The sequence below is a fragment of the Temnothorax nylanderi genome, unplaced genomic scaffold, assembly GCF_030848795.1.
Source record: "Temnothorax nylanderi isolate EJ_2023f unplaced genomic scaffold, tnyl_v1.0 TNYL_tig0124_pilon, whole genome shotgun sequence".
Taxonomy (NCBI): domain Eukaryota; kingdom Metazoa; phylum Arthropoda; class Insecta; order Hymenoptera; family Formicidae; genus Temnothorax; species Temnothorax nylanderi.
Genome location: NW_027249186.1, coordinates 328,605 through 346,691, shown reverse-complemented (window position 1 = coordinate 346,691; position 18,087 = coordinate 328,605). Strand labels below are relative to the sequence as shown.

The 18,087-nt window shown below is 34.1% G+C and overlaps 1 protein-coding gene and 1 long non-coding RNA gene across 4 annotated transcripts; both read left to right on the top strand.

Moving 5' to 3' along the window:
• Positions 1–701: 701 nt before the first annotated feature.
• Positions 702–1,535, top strand: LOC139776627 (uncharacterized). The gene is made up of 2 exons (XR_011719126.1): positions 702–1,263; positions 1,406–1,535. It is a non-coding gene; the product is annotated as an uncharacterized lncRNA (long non-coding RNA).
• Positions 1,536–8,203: 6,668 nt separating this feature from the next.
• Positions 8,204–16,780, top strand: LOC139776632 (F-box/LRR-repeat protein 4-like). Of its 3 annotated transcripts, XR_011719128.1 has the most exons (9): positions 8,204–8,431; positions 10,024–10,254; positions 10,368–10,479; positions 10,571–11,021; positions 11,468–11,606; positions 11,696–12,074; positions 12,153–12,489; positions 12,631–13,059; positions 16,492–16,780. XR_011719128.1 is itself a non-coding variant. In XM_071713445.1 (8 exons), exons 2-8 carry the CDS (start codon positions 10,033–10,035, stop codon positions 12,965–12,967), a joined length of 1,977 nt encoding a protein of 658 aa, XP_071569546.1. In that variant the 5' UTR covers positions 8,204–8,431; positions 10,024–10,032; the 3' UTR covers positions 12,968–13,467. The 3 variants fall into 3 exon arrangements, 2 of the variants coding, with proteins under 2 accessions (XP_071569546.1, XP_071569547.1); XM_071713445.1 differs by lacking the exon at positions 16,492–16,780 and having other exon boundaries at positions 12,631–13,467; XM_071713446.1 differs by lacking the exons at positions 8,204–8,431; positions 16,492–16,780 and adding an exon at positions 8,995–9,531 and having other exon boundaries at positions 12,631–13,467.
• Positions 16,781–18,087: the final 1,307 nt, after the last annotated feature.

The following is an 18,087-nucleotide window of genomic DNA, read 5'->3' as shown; positions in this document are numbered from 1 at the left end:
GACTAGACCCAACTTTATACGCAATCAAAGGTTCATATACGAAATTTACGAAAACAAAGCTTCCTCTATGAGGAAGCAACAAAAAAAGTAACCAAATACGCTTGAAAATTTTTACTCGGGGGTTTTTTGGGTCGTTAAATACGAATTTGACTTCAAATTTTTAAAATTCAAAATGGCGGACCCCAAATGGCGGACATAATCAAAATTTTTCAAACAACGGGCGGATTTGATTGAAACTTGTTATTTGGGGGTTTTTGGGGTTACTGATTATGAATCCGAAGTCTGATTTTAAAAATTCAAAATGGCGGATCCAATATGGCGGATGGATTTTTTTAAAAACGAACGAATTTGCTTGAAACTCGTTGCTCGGGGATTTTTGGAGTCGCTGATTATGAATCCAAAGTTGAATTTTAAACATTCAAAATGATGGATATAATACCCGAGTAGAAATTTATTCAGGCGTGCCTGTTGTCATGTACGGCCCTGATCAGGTATGAATGAGGCATGCCTGACTACGGCATGCCAGATCAGGTCCTGACTGGTGCCATATCAAACATGCCTGGTTATATATAATCAGGCAAGCCTGATAAGGCAATAATCAGGACCTTTTTGAGTATCCCCTAATACACAAATTTTCGAAGGTCAAAAAATCTGATATATTTATTAATATATAATATTTATAATAAAACATCGAGGGCCTTTTTTATTTGACTATTATTATTATATTGTAGAAAGTACAATTTGTCTTCTTTCATTATATAATATTAAAATTTGTTTTTAATAATTATATATTTGAATTAATAAATATAATATATATACAATAATAATTAGTGTGTAGTAATTATAAGTATAATTATAATAAATTATATATATACGTACTGTATGAGAGAATTTTTTCTTATTGTTAATAGATTAGATATGATAAATATAAGGTTAGGTTAGGTAACCTAACCTTATATTTATCACACATATTTTAAAATAACTTGGGTTCTTACCGTGACTACAATACTGTCAAAAAGTTAATGATAGACAACTGACGTTATATAGTATTTGGCTGGGTTGTCCGTCCGCCTTAGGCATGTGCAGTGTATTAATCTCATATGTACAGATATAATAATACACACTGTGTTACTATTATAGAATAGCTGTTAATCCACCGCTATCAGAAATTGTGTTTTTTATATATCTCGAAACTCGGCTTTGAAACTATAAACTACTGATGATTTCATCTTTTGTACAGTCAATCTTTTTCTAATTGCACAGGTGAGTAAAAGTACATACATCGTATTTACATCAATATATATGCTGTTGAAATTTTATGAGATTACTCATTTTCTTAGGAATAAGAAAATGAGTTTACGGTCGAATGTATTGTATATATATTGTTTAAATAACTGTTTAACAGGACATGAGTGACAATAAAAGAAAACGAAAGCAAGAGCTAACACGACTACGGGTGAAGCGGCATAGAAAACATAAAGCTTATTGTAGTACATCTGAAAATGGAAATAAATCTGACAGTTCATCTGCTTCAATGGCTTCTCCTGCTGCTGCTTCAATCTCAAATGAGCAAGAATTCTTTATGGACATCGAACAATTTGATTCATATGATGAAAACACTGCAGTGAACAATAATAATGAAAATTTAAACTTAACGCAGGATTCCATGAACAATATAAATGATGAGAATATTCTCAGTGACAGTATTGGGGACAATGATCAAACTGATTTCGAAATGGATGAACACAGTAACACAGATGAAATGGATGAACATAGTAACACAGATGAAATGGATGAACACAGTAACACAGATAAAATGGATGAACACAGTAACACAGATGAAAATATAGATTTATTAGAAGCCAGTATAGATAATGAGGATGAATTCTATGAATATAACGATGAATTTGATGAGATCACAGAGCTACGAACTTGGGCATTGTCTGGAAATCCTACTATACTCACACACGACTTGATGAATTATTGCGTATCCTGAGGACTCGTTTACTTCCAAATTTACCAAAATCTTCTAAAACTTTTTTAAAAACAGTTTTTCTTTATCCTGATAATGTCCTGAATATTATGCCTAAAAGGGTCCTCATGAATTCGGCTGACATGGTCCTTATTAGGTAAATGAAATCCGGTCCTGAACATGCAATGCGTTACACATCTTGTCAGGACCATGTCAGGTGACTTTACCAGGGTCAGATTATGTATTATGGCACACCTGATCCGGACCTGTTCAGACAGTAACTGAAATTTCTACTCGGGTATAGCGAGTGATTTGTTTAAAACAAATTATACATTGTAGACAAGTGTTGATCCTGCAGAAGCATTAGAATACCTTTTTATAAGTAGTTCCTTATTACTGTTTGAGATAAAGTTTTAATATCCCTGGTACAGCTGGAGCCTTGTCAAATCTTTTTCTCAAGAACTTTTCAATTTTGTCGTGTTCTTTGCGACTATAAAATTGTTACGTCCAACCCCGGGATTAGGATAAGAAAATCTGGGAAGCGAAGGAAAGGCCAACCAGAGGGGTCGGGGTAAGGAAGGACGCAACTAGACGCTTAAGAATACTGCTCGCAGGCACGCGCTCTGAGGCGCGTGGCGCGAGCCGAACGCACTTTTATGACTCAGGAAGGGTCAACGTCCGTAGGGACCCTAGGACGCCTTCCGTGAGCGGTGCGATCGTCGGTCCTCTTTTAAATCAGGGAATTTAATCCCTTTAACTTAGGATCGGACCTCGTGCGATTTCGAGAGGGATAGAGTGGTGGGTGAGGTCTTAAATTAAAGAATAAATGGAGATATCTTTAACATAAGTATTTATATTTATTTGACATAAAAAAGGTGTTATTCAGTATAAAAAAAATAATTATAAACTATAGACTATATAGGCGTTAATGTAAAATGTGTATGTGTATACAATAAAACAAAGGAGAGTTGTGTAAACGGTTGTTGTACATTATGCGGATTCTGGACGATTTGCGTGGTTACATTTAATGAAATTCTCTATTGAGGCGAAACATATGAGAATTAAAATAAATAAAGTGTATTTTATAATTGCTATTCCAAGGTTATCATCTCGGGTTGGTCTACTTCCTCGAGATTTATAATTGTCGAGGCGGTTGACGGGGCCGGAGACGGAGTTCGGGAAGAGGAGGGGGAGTCGGGAGGTTCGAGGAGGGCGACCGGATCGCGGCTGACGGGGACCACGCAAAATGGGGCCACCCGACACGCGCGGGGAAGTCTCCTCATGCCTTGGAGAACAAATCCAAGGAGCACTTTGAGTCCACCAACGAGTCAGCCAACTCAAAGCAATACACCCCGAGTCCGCCCACCCAGCCAACCCAAAGCAGTGCACCCCGAGTCCACCGACGAGTCAGCCAACTCAGAGCAACACACCTCGGATCCGCCGAGCCAGCCAACTCAAAGCAACATACTCCGAGTCCACCGAGCCAGCTAACTCAAAGCAAAGGAGATTGTTCGGAATCGACCGATAAATCGGCTAGTTCGGAACAGGGGTAGCAAGAGGGATGGAAGGGTTATACTGGGAGACTTCCCTAACGCGTGGATATATGAAGAAGAAGGGGAGCATATATATATATATATATGGTGTGTGTAGAACTTACTACTTGTCGCTGATCGAATAGCTGGTTCTTTTGAAATAGCTGGCTCTCCTTGGGTCCTGTGGATAGGCTCTCGTTGGCACTCGATGGGTTTAAGTTCACGCACAGAACCCAACTCAAACTCAAGATGAGATTTGAATCCGGCGCAGCAAATTGAAAGGAGGCGAGGCGACGAGATAATCCGGCTGAAGAGGAGCTGGGCAAGAGAGCAAGTCCTGCGATGTCGCGATTTATATAGGAAAGTTCTAAGGATGGGAAGGGTGAATTGCGTGTGGGATGTGTCAGGTTTTCATTTTGGGAACTTCTGGTTGGCGGGATGTTTCTAATTTTTGTCTGAAGGATTTCTTATTGGGTGGGATGGTCTTCACCCAAGAGCTGGATTCTTAAGTTTTCGCCTATCCTAGAAAGCTAGAAACGGTTGTCGATTTTTCCGACTGTTCATTGGCGAGTCTTCTCGTAAGGCCCCCACTGTCTTATTGGGGGTGCAACCCATCGCTTCCTCCAGTGACTCACTTGTTTTTCGGTTATCGTTGGTTTCTCCTTTATTAGGGTGTCTTTTTTTATCTCGCGGCCCTGTTTTTGTGTTGACGGACGATGCACACCTCTCAATCTTAAATGCAAGCAAAAAACTCCGCCACGTGTATTTACGGACACGTCTCAGGCTTTGTTTCCGCTTGTCGGAAACATCGTACGTGCATTTTGAAAGCTCGCTTGATGCAATAAAGATCTTCATCAACCCATTAAGGCCCATTTGGCGCGTCGAGTCGCCAGGTTTACATTCTTTCAGTTTTAGGCCTGACAAAGCCGATGAAAATCCTGTCACGTATGCCCCGTCCGTCACTAATTCGTCATCTGGAAGGTTGCGTTTAAGCGCCTAGGTAAACAGATACTTTACCTATAAAAAAGGAAAAGGAATGTGCAAGGATCAAGGCTCACTCGTCGATCGACAACCGTCCGTGCTTAGTTTACCCTATCCTAATCTTAACGGCTATCCTGAGCGCAGAGGAATTTAAGCGAAAAAGGGAAGTCGTGGAGTTCGCAGGACGTAACAAAATAATGTCGTTATATTTTCAAAATAATTCTGCCCCCATTCAACAAGTTTATTTGGAGTTAATATTGCATCAGCTGGCTTACATATGAGACTAATTCTCGCAGCTTTTCTTTTAAATAAAGCACCAATTCCATCCGAAGCACCTTTGCCGTGAGCTGTCGCATGAACATGCCATTCAGCGCTAACATTAAAATCATCTTGATGGTGAATTAAGTTCATCATCTGGAATTTATTTTTAAAATGTTGCTTTGCTTCATCACTGAAGTATATAATTTTCTTTACGTCGAAGCTCTTTTTTATGTGAGGAATCAACATTTTTTGGATAGTATATACAGCAGCTGTATCATGGCGCGTACTATCTGACAAAAATACAAGACTTTTATGCTCAACTTTTTGATTTTTTTTGTAGTAATAAACGACAGGGAAAACTGTACATTGGTCGTTATTAAAATGAAAAGCCTGAGACGCATCTTGAACTACATATTTGTAGTTTTCAGAAAAATCTAAAACAACAAGTGCTTCCCCCTCATTTAAATTATCTTTCTTGTCTTGAAAAAATTGCGACTGCTGTTTTGATATAAACGAATGAGGCTTCAAAAGCAATAACTTATTACTTAATGCCTACAATAGAATTCTTGGAGGAAGTAATTTAATTACTCAAGAGTTACTGACAAAGACAAATCTAAATTGTGTACTTGGCAACTTTTTTTTACTTTCTCTTAAAAATGTAATTTTTTAATGATATTAATTACTTAGAAGAAAAATTAATATTTGTCACATTTACCTCTGCTGATCTCCTTACCTATGTCTATGATGGGAACTTGTAGATGCATAACTTCCTTCAGCTACAGGTTGTTGTATCGTTGCATCTACATTATAAGATCTAGTTCCCCTACCAGATTCTGAGTGTTCGCTTATCCGATGGATCTTATCCAGATGACTTTTTAAGAAATTTATTCCATGAACTGTTCTACATTTAAATTTGCATTGCTTTTCTCTGCAAAATGATCTTCTCAAAGAACTGTCGATTCTGAAATGGTTCGATACCCAACTATTTGTTATTTCTTCTTCTATCTTATCTAACTTATCTCGATGCTTCAGTTCCAGATGCCTCAATAAATTGTCCTTTGAATGTAACTTATACACTCGTTGTGATGTACAAATTGTGCACTTTGCAAAGTACTTGTTGCGTTCGGGTGTGAAATATTGTTTTACAATGCTGTCTCTCCATATAAAGCGGCTTTGCGTGGTAAATATGTTATGTTTGTGGAATAAGTGTGATTCCATTTTTATTTTGTCTGCATAAGCTTTAGGACACTCCTTGCACTGTCTGTATTCACCATTTCTCTTACTGTGATCCTCAATCTTATCACAATATGTAATCGAGCGTTGTCGAGCTGCCATTATATCCGCACTATATCACGGCACATTTTGGCAAACATTTTGGACATTTTTTTTGTTAATTAGATTTATTAGTCTACATAACATATATTTTTTTCATCAAGATCGGTCAAGTGGTTTTCGAGAAAAATACATTTCTTTATTTTACTTTCTCCCTGCATAACTTCTAAAAAAATAAATTTTTTTAAATAATATTTGGTGGAAAGTTTTATCATATTGGTACTAACTTGTGACATTAATGTCAGCTCTGTATGATCAAGGGCAGATTTCACATGCTTACTCCGCTAGGCCCTTTGAGTAAATTTAATAACTCATCATCTTGAAATGTAAACATTTTGTTATATGTAAACATTTTGAGATAAGTTATTAAATTTATTCTTTGAAAAAATAAAAATAAAACATGGCTTTTTTGATTGATTTTGTATCTCTTAATTGTTAATCTAGTCTCTGTGCTTCATTCGATATGAAATTGTATCGTCGTTTTAGGAGAAGGTAATTCGAAAGAATAAGACCAAATTATGACCAATAAAAGCTTTGCAAATTTATTTCCAAACAATAACAATATTGTTGAAATGTAATGTTGGAGCAGTCAGATAAAGCAAGAATGTAATGTATCCTACATAATGAAGGAAGTTCGTGATGTATCACTCATCGAATCTATTCGTTCGTTTATCTTTCGGCTATATAGCATATTTTAGAGATGCAATTAACAGTTATTGCATAAATAATGAAGTCGATACTTGTTAATTATAATTAAGTAATACAGTAATAATTATTACGATAAAAGTGCGCAAAACTTTAAAATAAAATTTTCTAATATTTTGAAGTCAATCTCACCATCAGCGAAAATAGTTGTGAGTTATAAAAGTTCTTCATATAAATCTAGCATCTGATTATTTAACTCCTTTCGGCAACTGCAAATTTTATACAAAATATTTCACCGGAAGTATTGACTATTGAGCAACAGATTCATAGCAGGCGTTGCGACCTTTTATCGATTTTCTTCTCAACGCTTATCATAACGAAACTTGATAGCTGTTCTCGGGACTTCTTCGGCAATCGATGATGTTGATTTCAAACGTAATCAAGATGAGACCAAACGTAAGCTGCTATTTCGCTGTGTTCGCGAACTTAGTCATAACAAACCAAATAGCAACATTTACTTCGCCAGTGAATAATTAACAGTAAAGACTTTTTAATCGAACTTACTTTGACCAAAACCATACAATGATCGTACTGTCACAATAAAAAAAATTATAGTCAGTAGGGTAGATTTAAAAAGTTTTTACAGTCATAACGATTCCGAGAAGACAATAGATCTATCATTTCCGCTCGCTGTTGCCAAGGGTTCAAAGTTTCTGGTATATTTTTTGTTCATTTCGAGTATAAAAAATCGCGGGACTTTCTTACGACGGTCAATCATCAGTCAATTAATTGTCGTCAGTCATTATACCTACTTTTGGTCGCGAACAGTCTCCTGAGAAGGAAGATCGTCACTCATGTTTTGTTTATCTTTAATTAATTACGGTTGAAATATCACAATGTTGCATGTCACATCTCAAGTAAGTACGTGGGCTTCAAGTGCTTCGTTGTATAATATAATATAAAATATATATATACACATATGTGATAACACGATAAAATTTTTACTGTGACATAATTTATGGAATTGCGTTATATAAATTTTCTCAAAAACTAACATTTTAAAATATCTAAAAAACATGACATTATTTATAATCGTCAATAAATGATTAAAGGTATAAATTATTGTATATTGTTGAATTTATAGGCATCTGTTAAGTTTTTATTATCGATACTTATTGTTAGTTGAGAATAAATCTTATATCACGATTTAAATCGTTTTGGATTCAAATTCTTGTGATGGATCAAGCTATATAATAAAGCGCTCGCGTATGAAAGATTCATTGAATTAATAAATTCAGCCTTTTGATGAATTGTCCTCGTGAGAAGAAGCGTTTGCGTCTAATATGCCAATGGAACATAGGGTACACCTACATGAAAAGCCATACAAAAAATGACCATCGGTATTCCCTCCACTTTGCCTCAATCCTGATTGGTCGAGTTAGCGATCCAGGGGATCGATCATGTATCTTTTTCCCTAGCGCGAAAACGTGAAAAGTGAAAAGTTTTACACCATTGAACTTAATGGCGAAAATTTTCCCTTTTTACCTTTCCGCCCTAGGGATCTAGTTACATGATCGTTACTCTGAAAGAAACTCATACTGCTCGCAGTCTAGTATCTGTGGTGCTCACCGACTGCGTGTTCCCACATGTTCTCTCTTTCTTGATTTTTCATTTTATACGGATAAATTAAATCTACTTCGCATAAACAGTGAGTATAAAAATCGATTAGCTTTTCCGATTAATCTTTAATTTAGCTTTCGTCAAATTTCCGTTAATTTCCTTTATTCGCTGTATTCGCTGTATTCATATATGTTCGACTTAATCGCTATTATGCATATCGATATGTAAGATGGAAAATATATTATAAATAACATAAAAAATATAAATTCTTGAAAATATTAGTCACTTAGAAAACGTAAGTGCAGCAAACATGAGCAATTTTTGCAATTTTTTTTGTTTCTTCTTTGTTACTAACGTGGTAAAAAAAAGAACACGAAGCACGTGCTCACGATATATCAGATTTAGAAAAAAAAATGTTTCCATATTTTATTTAAAAAACTTTTAGAAACTGTTTTTTCTTTAAAATATTTAATTACTTAATAATGATATACATTTGTTTTTACAAATTAGTTTATATTTTCAAACACTAGCACATTATTATCTAACCTCAATTTCTTTTTTCACAAGACAGACTGCTTGTGCTATACTTATTGCTAGGACACGTGGCATACTGACACAGACAGTGAGACAGTGCGCATATGCACTAGTGGCTCAGTTTCTTCCACAGACTTCTATATACCACTAGATTGCTCATTTCGCAGCCATATTTGCTTCCAAGAATGGAGAATGTCATTGAATATTTTTTATACTCACATATACAAATATACAATATAAATACATATACAAAAACATATACAAATCACGCGTAACAAATATATAAACTAAACTTCTCGCACATTTTATCTTTTCTTTTTTCCTCTACATCGTAAAAAGAAAAAAGGAAAGATAAGCCGTACAAGAAGTTCAGCTAAAAAGAACAGATCTATTATCTATTTTCAGAATAGAATCAATGCTTGTTTTCTATTGCACAAACTGTGGACAAACATAAGGAGTGTGTCGGGTGGTTGATTTAAAGACGGTAGTTTAACTTTTCCGCATGCATAACACATGTAATAATCGGTTACCAATAATCGATTTTCCAAGGCATTTTTCAAGTGAAATATCGAGGTTCTGTGTACATCGCGAGCGAGCAATCTCAAAATTCCCGAAAAAACGCCCGGGAAAACCAAGGGTTGATGTGGCTGATCGGTAAGTGAAATATCGGAAAAGCGGAAATGACTCAATAGTGTGAAACTCGAGTAGAAAAAGACCGGTTACGACGTGTTTAATCCATGAAAACATTTATGCGGTTCGATTTGAAATTAGGGGCATTTAGTTATGATTCAAATTACAAATATCAATTTCATCCGAGAGTAGTAATTGGGAAAATGGATGCAATATGTGATCATTGTCAAGCAAATAAGTTTAAAACTTAAGCACCTAGAATGTGTTATTCATGCGGAAAAGTTAAACTACCGTTTTTAAATCAACCATCTGACACACACCTTATGTTTGTCCACAATAAGAATATTGAAACACAAATGAAGTCGTTTTAAGAAAAATAACTCCCGGGCGAAGCCCGGGTAACCAGCTAGTATTATATAATTATAATAAATGGAAAGTATTATAATGCAGCATTTTAGCGTTTTTATGCCAAAAAGGGCAAGGATTATAACCTTCATATCTTTTATCTGCTTTCAGAGAAAGAATATGACATTCCATTATCCATTTGAGAGTGAGAGTTTGAGACAATATCCCTATATCGGCAGGGTCTCAACAGGAGAGGAAAATTCTGTTGATTTTATCTATCAATTTGTGAAGTATTGTACAAATAATCTCGATAATCTCGCCACACTTCGTACTGAACGTTACATAAAAGGGGTACCTACTAAATTTCCAAAATATGGAGATTTTTCAGAAACATTTATTATGGTATGCGTATATTTCGCGGGATTATTGTCCTGTAGAAGTAATCACAGTTTAACATTATGCTACAAGATTTTGTAGTATTTGACACATTTTGACATTTCAATATTTTGATACAGAGAACTTATGGTTTCGATATCTCATTATTACCTTCATGGCATGCAACTATTACACTACCTGGTGGGAGTATACCATGGCATGAAAAAGATATTAAACACATCAATCATCTGAGTATGTAATATTTTAATTGATAAATAAAATATTATTAAAGAAAGAACGTTTCCATTGGGAAGAAATCATAATTATACTTTCTACTTTATAGAAATCGAGTTTCATGAAGCTGTATATCCAATCAGAGTCTCTATATACGAAGTATATAATCCTGGAAACATAATTAAAATTTGGGCTCAAGATTCTTCAAATGATCGGTGGATTTTATTGTGGGATGGATCGCCTCAGATTGTGCCTCCGATATCAAGACTATTTTCCCCACCTTTACAGCTGTGTAGCTTTAAAACCAACAAACTCAAACTAGAATTTAAGCACAGTATATTAGACTACACAAAGCTAGACGCTGTGATGCTTATCGGAACGTCAGAATTGATCCTTCCCAGAAATCCTGAAGAGAGTTTAACTGATTTATTAAAGAGACTTAACTGCATGTATTCTCACCATGAGGATGTCCATAATCTAACAGCAAATTACGAAAAAGCACATTTGGATATTGACCATCTTCAAAAGAATTTTCCTGAACACTGTATTATTTGTAAAAGGTATTACATTTGTCAACATTAAGTAGGTAGCAAAACGTGAGTGTGCAAATCATTTCTGGAAACAGTTTATGTATTGTTGCCACAAACATTGCGTAAACATGAATGAAATCGTAGCGCTATAGAATTCATATTTATGGTGCTTTGCAGCAAAAATGTGTTGTTTCCATCAATAATATTTAAACTATATAGCCAATGGAGCTTTCGGGCGTAAACTGTTGATACCAAAATGTAACAGATAATGAATAGACCATTGCTTGAAACAAATTCAATACTGTTGCTGAGCATTTACAGACGCAGCTTTACATGTTGTTACATTTGTACAAACATTCGTCACGAATTTACGCACATATTTCGTAAATATAACTGACGTTTTGTTATCTGGGAATATTCAATCTTTCTTTATTCTGTTAATAATAAAAATAAATTTGTTCCGACATTATTTGCAGCGATGTAGAAAACAGTTTTCATAAGAATAATTTCGGGAATGAAAAGACATCTGTACTTCTTAGGAAGGTAATCCCTGATTATATGAATCGTATAGATGAATCCAAAGAGCTATCACCTGACAGTTTTTCTGCGCTTTCTGTAAAGTATTCTAAGAAGTCTATTTCTCATGATAATATTTATTTCAATGTTATCTCATGTACTAAAGTTTTGTGTTTTATCTTTTGCAGGATGAAGTAATTCTAGAAATATTAAAGCACTTAGACTTGAAGACGTTATGCCTCATGAACCAAGTAAATAAGCGCTTCAATGATTTAACACGGGACCCTCTACTATATACACGTTTGAACATGCGAAATATCTGTTGTCCTACTTATTTTTATAATATACTTTGCTACTTTACACTTAGATGTAAATATTTGCAACAATTAGATCTTACATTAAGCAACTTTTATTCTTCGCATTTCGTGCAATTTCTTGAGAATTGCGGCAGGCATTTGACGCACTTACGAATCGTTGAATATGTCGACAATGAATGGATCATTGAATGGATATCTGTCGACAATGATGTCCTACTCAAAATTTCAGAGATATGCAAAAATTTGAAAGGTATATATATATATTAAGATTATACAAATATCAAAATTATTGTTAAGTTGCATGTATGACCAATACATATTTTTTTAGAGTTGTATCTGACGGGATATTTTGATAATGAAGGACTTTCATGTCTCGAAAATCTAGAGAACCTGGAAAAGTTGAAACTTGAAACAACAAAAATAGAAGCTCAATGTCTTTGCAAAATACTGCAAAAAAATAAACGGATGCGTGAATTATATTTGCACTGTGAACTTGAGGGGAGTTACAAAAAGGGGTCCCCAGCCGACACCGTTGCAATAGAGTTAAAAAATTCGTGTCGGGACTTGCAAAAAATAAATTTATATGAAACAGGTTATATTTCATCGAAGGGTATTAATGCCCTTGCTGACTGTAAGAATTTACGATCAGTGGATCTTGGGGAAATGTATGTGCTACATTTTCTTTCGAAATATATATTACGTATTCTTTATTAAAATTTGTTTCTCTTGCAAGATTCTTGAAAAAGTTACTTTGATTTTATTTTTGTGATTGAAGTTCTGTAATAATTATATGGTTCTTGTTACAGAAACGATGAAGACTTTAATGATAGCTGGAGCAGATTGCTTTCCTCCTGTCAACTGCTGGAAGACATATGGTTGAGTAATATTGTCCTCACTGATCGCAATTTAAAATTACTAGCGGAGTGCAAAAACTTGAAACGTTTATATCTGGACGACGTGGAATTTGTAACACCTGAAAATGTTTGCATTATTCTCGAGCAATGTCCTAAATTGCAACAGTTGAGCCTCATGGTCCACAATATTAGCCCCTACTTGATTAGCCAGTGGAAGAAAAGTCATCCACATGTGTTTGACGAGGAAGGAGGAATATATGAGGAGTATATAAATGAGGAGTATATGTGAATATTTCTATCGAGAATTTGATTCAAAACCATAGAAACTTATTTATACTATCGGGATAAGTGTCAGTTCAACAAAGTACAACTGATTTGAGAGTAAGTGTGTTTAAATTCTTACTAAAATACAGTACAAATGTCATTACCAAATAAAATAAACAGAAACTTATAGATTATTCTTCGAAATTCGACATAAAAACCCATAAAAACGGATGATTCAAAATGATACAAATTATTAAAATCTGGTCAGTAAGTTTCTTCTTATAACTTATTAATACCAGATTATTCTGACTGTTTGATTGAATCTGTTTATATCTAATAGGTAGTTTCTTTTTTGATTATTCTGGCTAGACCAACGAAATGTCATGAAGTCTTTAGATACATGCAAACATACATACATACATACATACATACATACATATATACATACGGACATTTTATAAAATTACGATTTTCCGACGTTTTAGAACATTTTGAACACATTGGCATCAAAAACTAGAAAAACAATTTTTTCTTCGGTCTTTTCTACCCCTATTTCACATATAATTCTTTAAAAGTTGGTTGATTAGACTTAGCTTTATATGCGATCAAAGGTCCATGTACGAAGTTTATGAAAATAAAGCTGCCTCTATGAGGAAGCAAAAAAGATAAAACTTATTAAACGTGCTAATTTAGCGAATTTTGTATTATCGTCTTTTGTCAATTTCGTATCTCAATTTCGTCTTTTGTCAATTTCGTATATCTGGGATATTAGTATTACATAATTTCAATTTTATTACACTGAGAAAAAAAGCTGTTGTTTCAATTAAAGTTCTATCACCAATTTAATTATTCATTTCAAGATCCAGATTCCAATCCAGGGGTCTAACAATAATATACAATTGAATAAATTACTTATGTTTTTGGCATCCCGTGATAGCACTTTAATTGAAGCAACAGCTTTTTTTTCTCAGTGTATAATTTTTCTTACAATTTTTTATTGAAATAATTTTATTATAATTGACATAACATATAATTAAGTCATTATACACATACACACATACTTTTAATATACTTTAGAACTACACATTATGTAATAAGTAAAAAAGTTATTACATATAATTAGTAATAAGACAATTAAATAATATTATATAATATTACGTATAGCTATGTATATTCAGGATTTATAATTCAAATTTTTGACATACATAATCTATATGTATATATGTATAATTAACACATTATATTTTCAAATTATAGTTTTTCCGTGTTTTTAGTCTCTATTATACCCACCCGAACTTCTCCGTCAATGTATTTGATCTACCTATTCATATTTCTACCTATCCATGTCCTATTTACCTAACGCGTCATATATTTCTATATCTACCCGTATTCATTAGTTTATTTATTAGTTTATTTAATTTATTGTTTAATCTATTAGTATTAATTAGTCGCGACCGCGAGTACCCGAGATTAGGGATATATATATATTGAAAATTTCAATAGTTTAAAAGATTTTAAGTTTGCGGCTAAGATTAAACTGAAAACGTCATCACTTTTCTGTCTCCGCGATTGCATGCACATACATATATATGCAAGAAATATTATCTTACCTGTATGTATGTATTACGTTATATTTTGGTGGTGTTGAACGTCAACCTACCTTGTGTAGATTCTCTTTCTCTTATTTCTTCTGGCCAGTTTAACCTTACCCTTTTTCTAGCCAAATCCATTCTGGCGGCAAAGCTAGAGACGGGAAGGAGAAATACTCCTTCTATTGCCGGCTGATTACAGCCGGCAGATGAACGCAATAATTTTACGTTCTTTCCCGAAACACGACCGCGACGCAAAGGACTATTCATATATAGCAATTAAATTAATTAATTATTGAATTACTAACGTTTAAAATCTACTTACTATCTTATATAATATATATTCTAATTTACATACTTGATAATTTCTTCGATTATAAACAAAAACGATATTAATTAGTCAGAAGCTCTTAATGTAGATAGTACAAGCATGCAGAACTTTAATAAAAATGCGAAATAAATGAGTAACAATTGATAAACGATTGAGAAAATCTAAGGTCCATATTTTCGATTTATCGTTTCGAATATCGAGTCTCGCCTCAAGCAGGTGAGAAATAAAAAATTAATGACGTGAGATCCGAAAGGAATAATAAATTTCCCGCATAATATTGCTAATATTTCGTGCACTTGAACGAACATAATTTAAATTTTGATAGCTACATCTCGCACTATATATTACATATTTTGTATGTAATCCTTCCAAAATTATCTTATGGTGTATTAAAAATAAATATTATATTCCTCAAATACAAAGATTTATGTAATGCGAAATTGATCGAGTTTAAAAAGTGATCGCTACAAAAAATTTTTCTGTTTCACGAGATGACATTTACGTATTGGATCTCACGTCATATCACTTTAAACTGGTATAAAGACAGTTATCAATACATATGGCCAGACTGTAAAAGTTTAGGCTATATATATAATTGGCACGTTATATAAAAACAAATAATTTCAATTAATGATCGTGAACACAAACACAATTTTTTTTAACAAATTACATGGAATATGTCAAATAGATTATACTAAACTATTATAAAATATTGCAAGACATTCCCTTTATTTTTTCGTAGTGTATATGCATTACTGAATATATCTCTAATTGTAAGCATATATATATTGCGTTTTTGCACCAATTATTTATGTAATATTTAATCCTGAATGACATTTCGGAAAAGGGAAGGTAGGAGAATAAAACTAAGTGTTTGTTACTCAGTAACAAATTGCTAATGTTCAATTATTGCAATACCATAAATATACATATATAATTGTATTTATTTACCTACTTATATTTTATATATTTCTTTTTTGTTCAATTTGATAAATAACTATTTAATTTATTCTACGAAGACATGCATATATAATAAATGGATTATGTGATTTATCCAGGATTAAATATTAAATCCTAATATGTTACAGTCAATTCATTTTAAGGTAGTGGATCTATGCAATGTAATATATGTAATAATTTATTATGGTAATTTGACAAAAGCGTCTCTGCAATATATTTAATGTAATTGTCGATCCGTAGATCCATTACCTCAATTATAAAAATTTATTCATCACTCACCGACTGATGCGCAACAGCGGAGTTATTCTGCAACGTCGCTACGACGATTCTGTAACAAGCAAATATAAAATCCAAATTAAAACATTGCAAAAAAGAAACAGTTGCTATTTCAAAAATAATTACTGAACACTGAACTCTGTATTCTAGTTTATTAAGCAAATATTTAACGAAATAATTACGAAGTAATATAATAACGAAGAAATAATAACGAAGTACTCTTTTGAGAATACTCTAATATTTATTGGATATAAGCTTCTATTATAGGATTTCAAAAATAAAAATATTTTTCCTTAATTTTTATTTTCTAAATAACTATTTAGTTGAAAAATGGACGACTTCCGCAATAAGATATAATATACAATGTATATAAATCAATTATATTTATCGCAGGTTGCTCCGCCGGCGCCTGATGCCCTCTCTCTGGCCACCTCCTCTTCTCAGGCTGCTCGGGTTATCAGCTCAGTCAGCTCGATCCGCTGGCCTCCGCAGGTCCTTGGCACAACACTCGCGAAACCGCGGGCAATTACAATCAATAGTGCAATGGGTACCTTTAGCTTCCCCGTCGTCAGGGTGCTGAACCCCTCAGAGTACTAATGCCTCTCCACCATCTGCAAGGTCGTACCCGTTGGGAGAGGATTATTAGCAAAAAAAACTTTAATCAATTTTGTGTAATTTCACACGAAAAGTGAGTACCGGACGCATGTTTAAGTAAGGCACCATACTGTTAAAAGATAATTATCGCTCGTAAATACATCGATTGAAAGACACAATTTGGCGCGACACTTGTACGGCACTCCCGAATTTAAGTTAGGAAAACGTTAATAATTATTATATACGATCACGCGATACTTTGCGCTTCCGAAAGTGCGACGCGATGCGACGAACCGCTTAGACGATCGGCGATGATTTCACATACGAGTCTTTGAACTATATATAGTTGTACTGCTGTATTAACAGTTTTCCGGTCTTCAAATTGCTGGGCCACCACACCGCACCAACGTCATATCCGTTTAAAGGTTTATCGCCGGCGAAAAAACTTCACGATATATTAGCTTTACATTTCGAAAATAAGCACAGCAAATTCCGTATGCCGGCACACGTTAATCGCTGAAAATATTTAATGTCACAAAACGCATATCAAGTATTCTATGAATTCTATATGATGTAGTCTAGCTAATTGTTAATTGCGGTGGCATATTGAACCCCCGAGTCGCTCGCGCCGCTACCTCTTCGCTCGAGTGTCGCCGGAAGAATGGCATGCAAGGTATATAGGGGTAGGGCGCGCGACGTCACACGGCCTTCGCGCCGCGGGATAAACAAAGCAATTAAACGCTCGAGCTGCCGAATTGTTACTACGTCACGCAACGAAATATTTAAATTGTTACAAGTAACAATGTACGGTGTGCGCGTTTAATATACGATATCTCGTGTTTTTCAAAGTTATGGATTCGGTGTGGATTTGTTCATGGATTTCTGTCGCGTATGTTACTTAAGGAGGGTGGCTAGTAAAATCAATTTGATAAGAATTAGTTCAAATTTATGGAGGACATTCGTCTATATAGAAATCTGTCGTCCATGCCAAAGTTGAAGACGATCGTCTGCATGGTTGTCGAGTAATTAATTATTGAAGTTGTACTCTTATACATGGGCGACATAACCAAAATGTTACGATATCTGTAATATAATCCTTGAAAGCATATTAAAAATGATAAGAATGTAATGAAAATAGGTGCAAATAATTCTTTACATATTTAAGAAGAACTTTCTCGAAGACTGAACTGATTCGTCTTTATAGTTATTAAGAAATTGTAAAAATAAAACAAGACCACATTTATTATTTTCACATTTCAAAGTGGATAATAACGTATTTGGGTTTTATTGTACAAACAACTCTTTTTAAATCTTAAGAAACAGCAATTGAATGCATTCCACATATTTATTTGCTAAAATTCGTTTATTTCACGCGACGAAAATCTAACCTATATG

Coding starts and splice junctions, on each gene's coding strand:
- LOC139776632 (XM_071713445.1), top strand. CDS start 10,033: ATGACATTCCATTATCCATTTGAGAGTGAGAGTTTGAGACAATATCCC. Junction 11,607..11,695: donor ACAGTTTTTCTGCGCTTTCT/GTAAAGTATTCT, acceptor TATCTTTTGCAG/GATGAAGTAATTCTAGAAAT. Junction 12,490..12,630: donor TCAGTGGATCTTGGGGAAAT/GTATGTGCTACA, acceptor TTCTTGTTACAG/AAACGATGAAGACTTTAATG.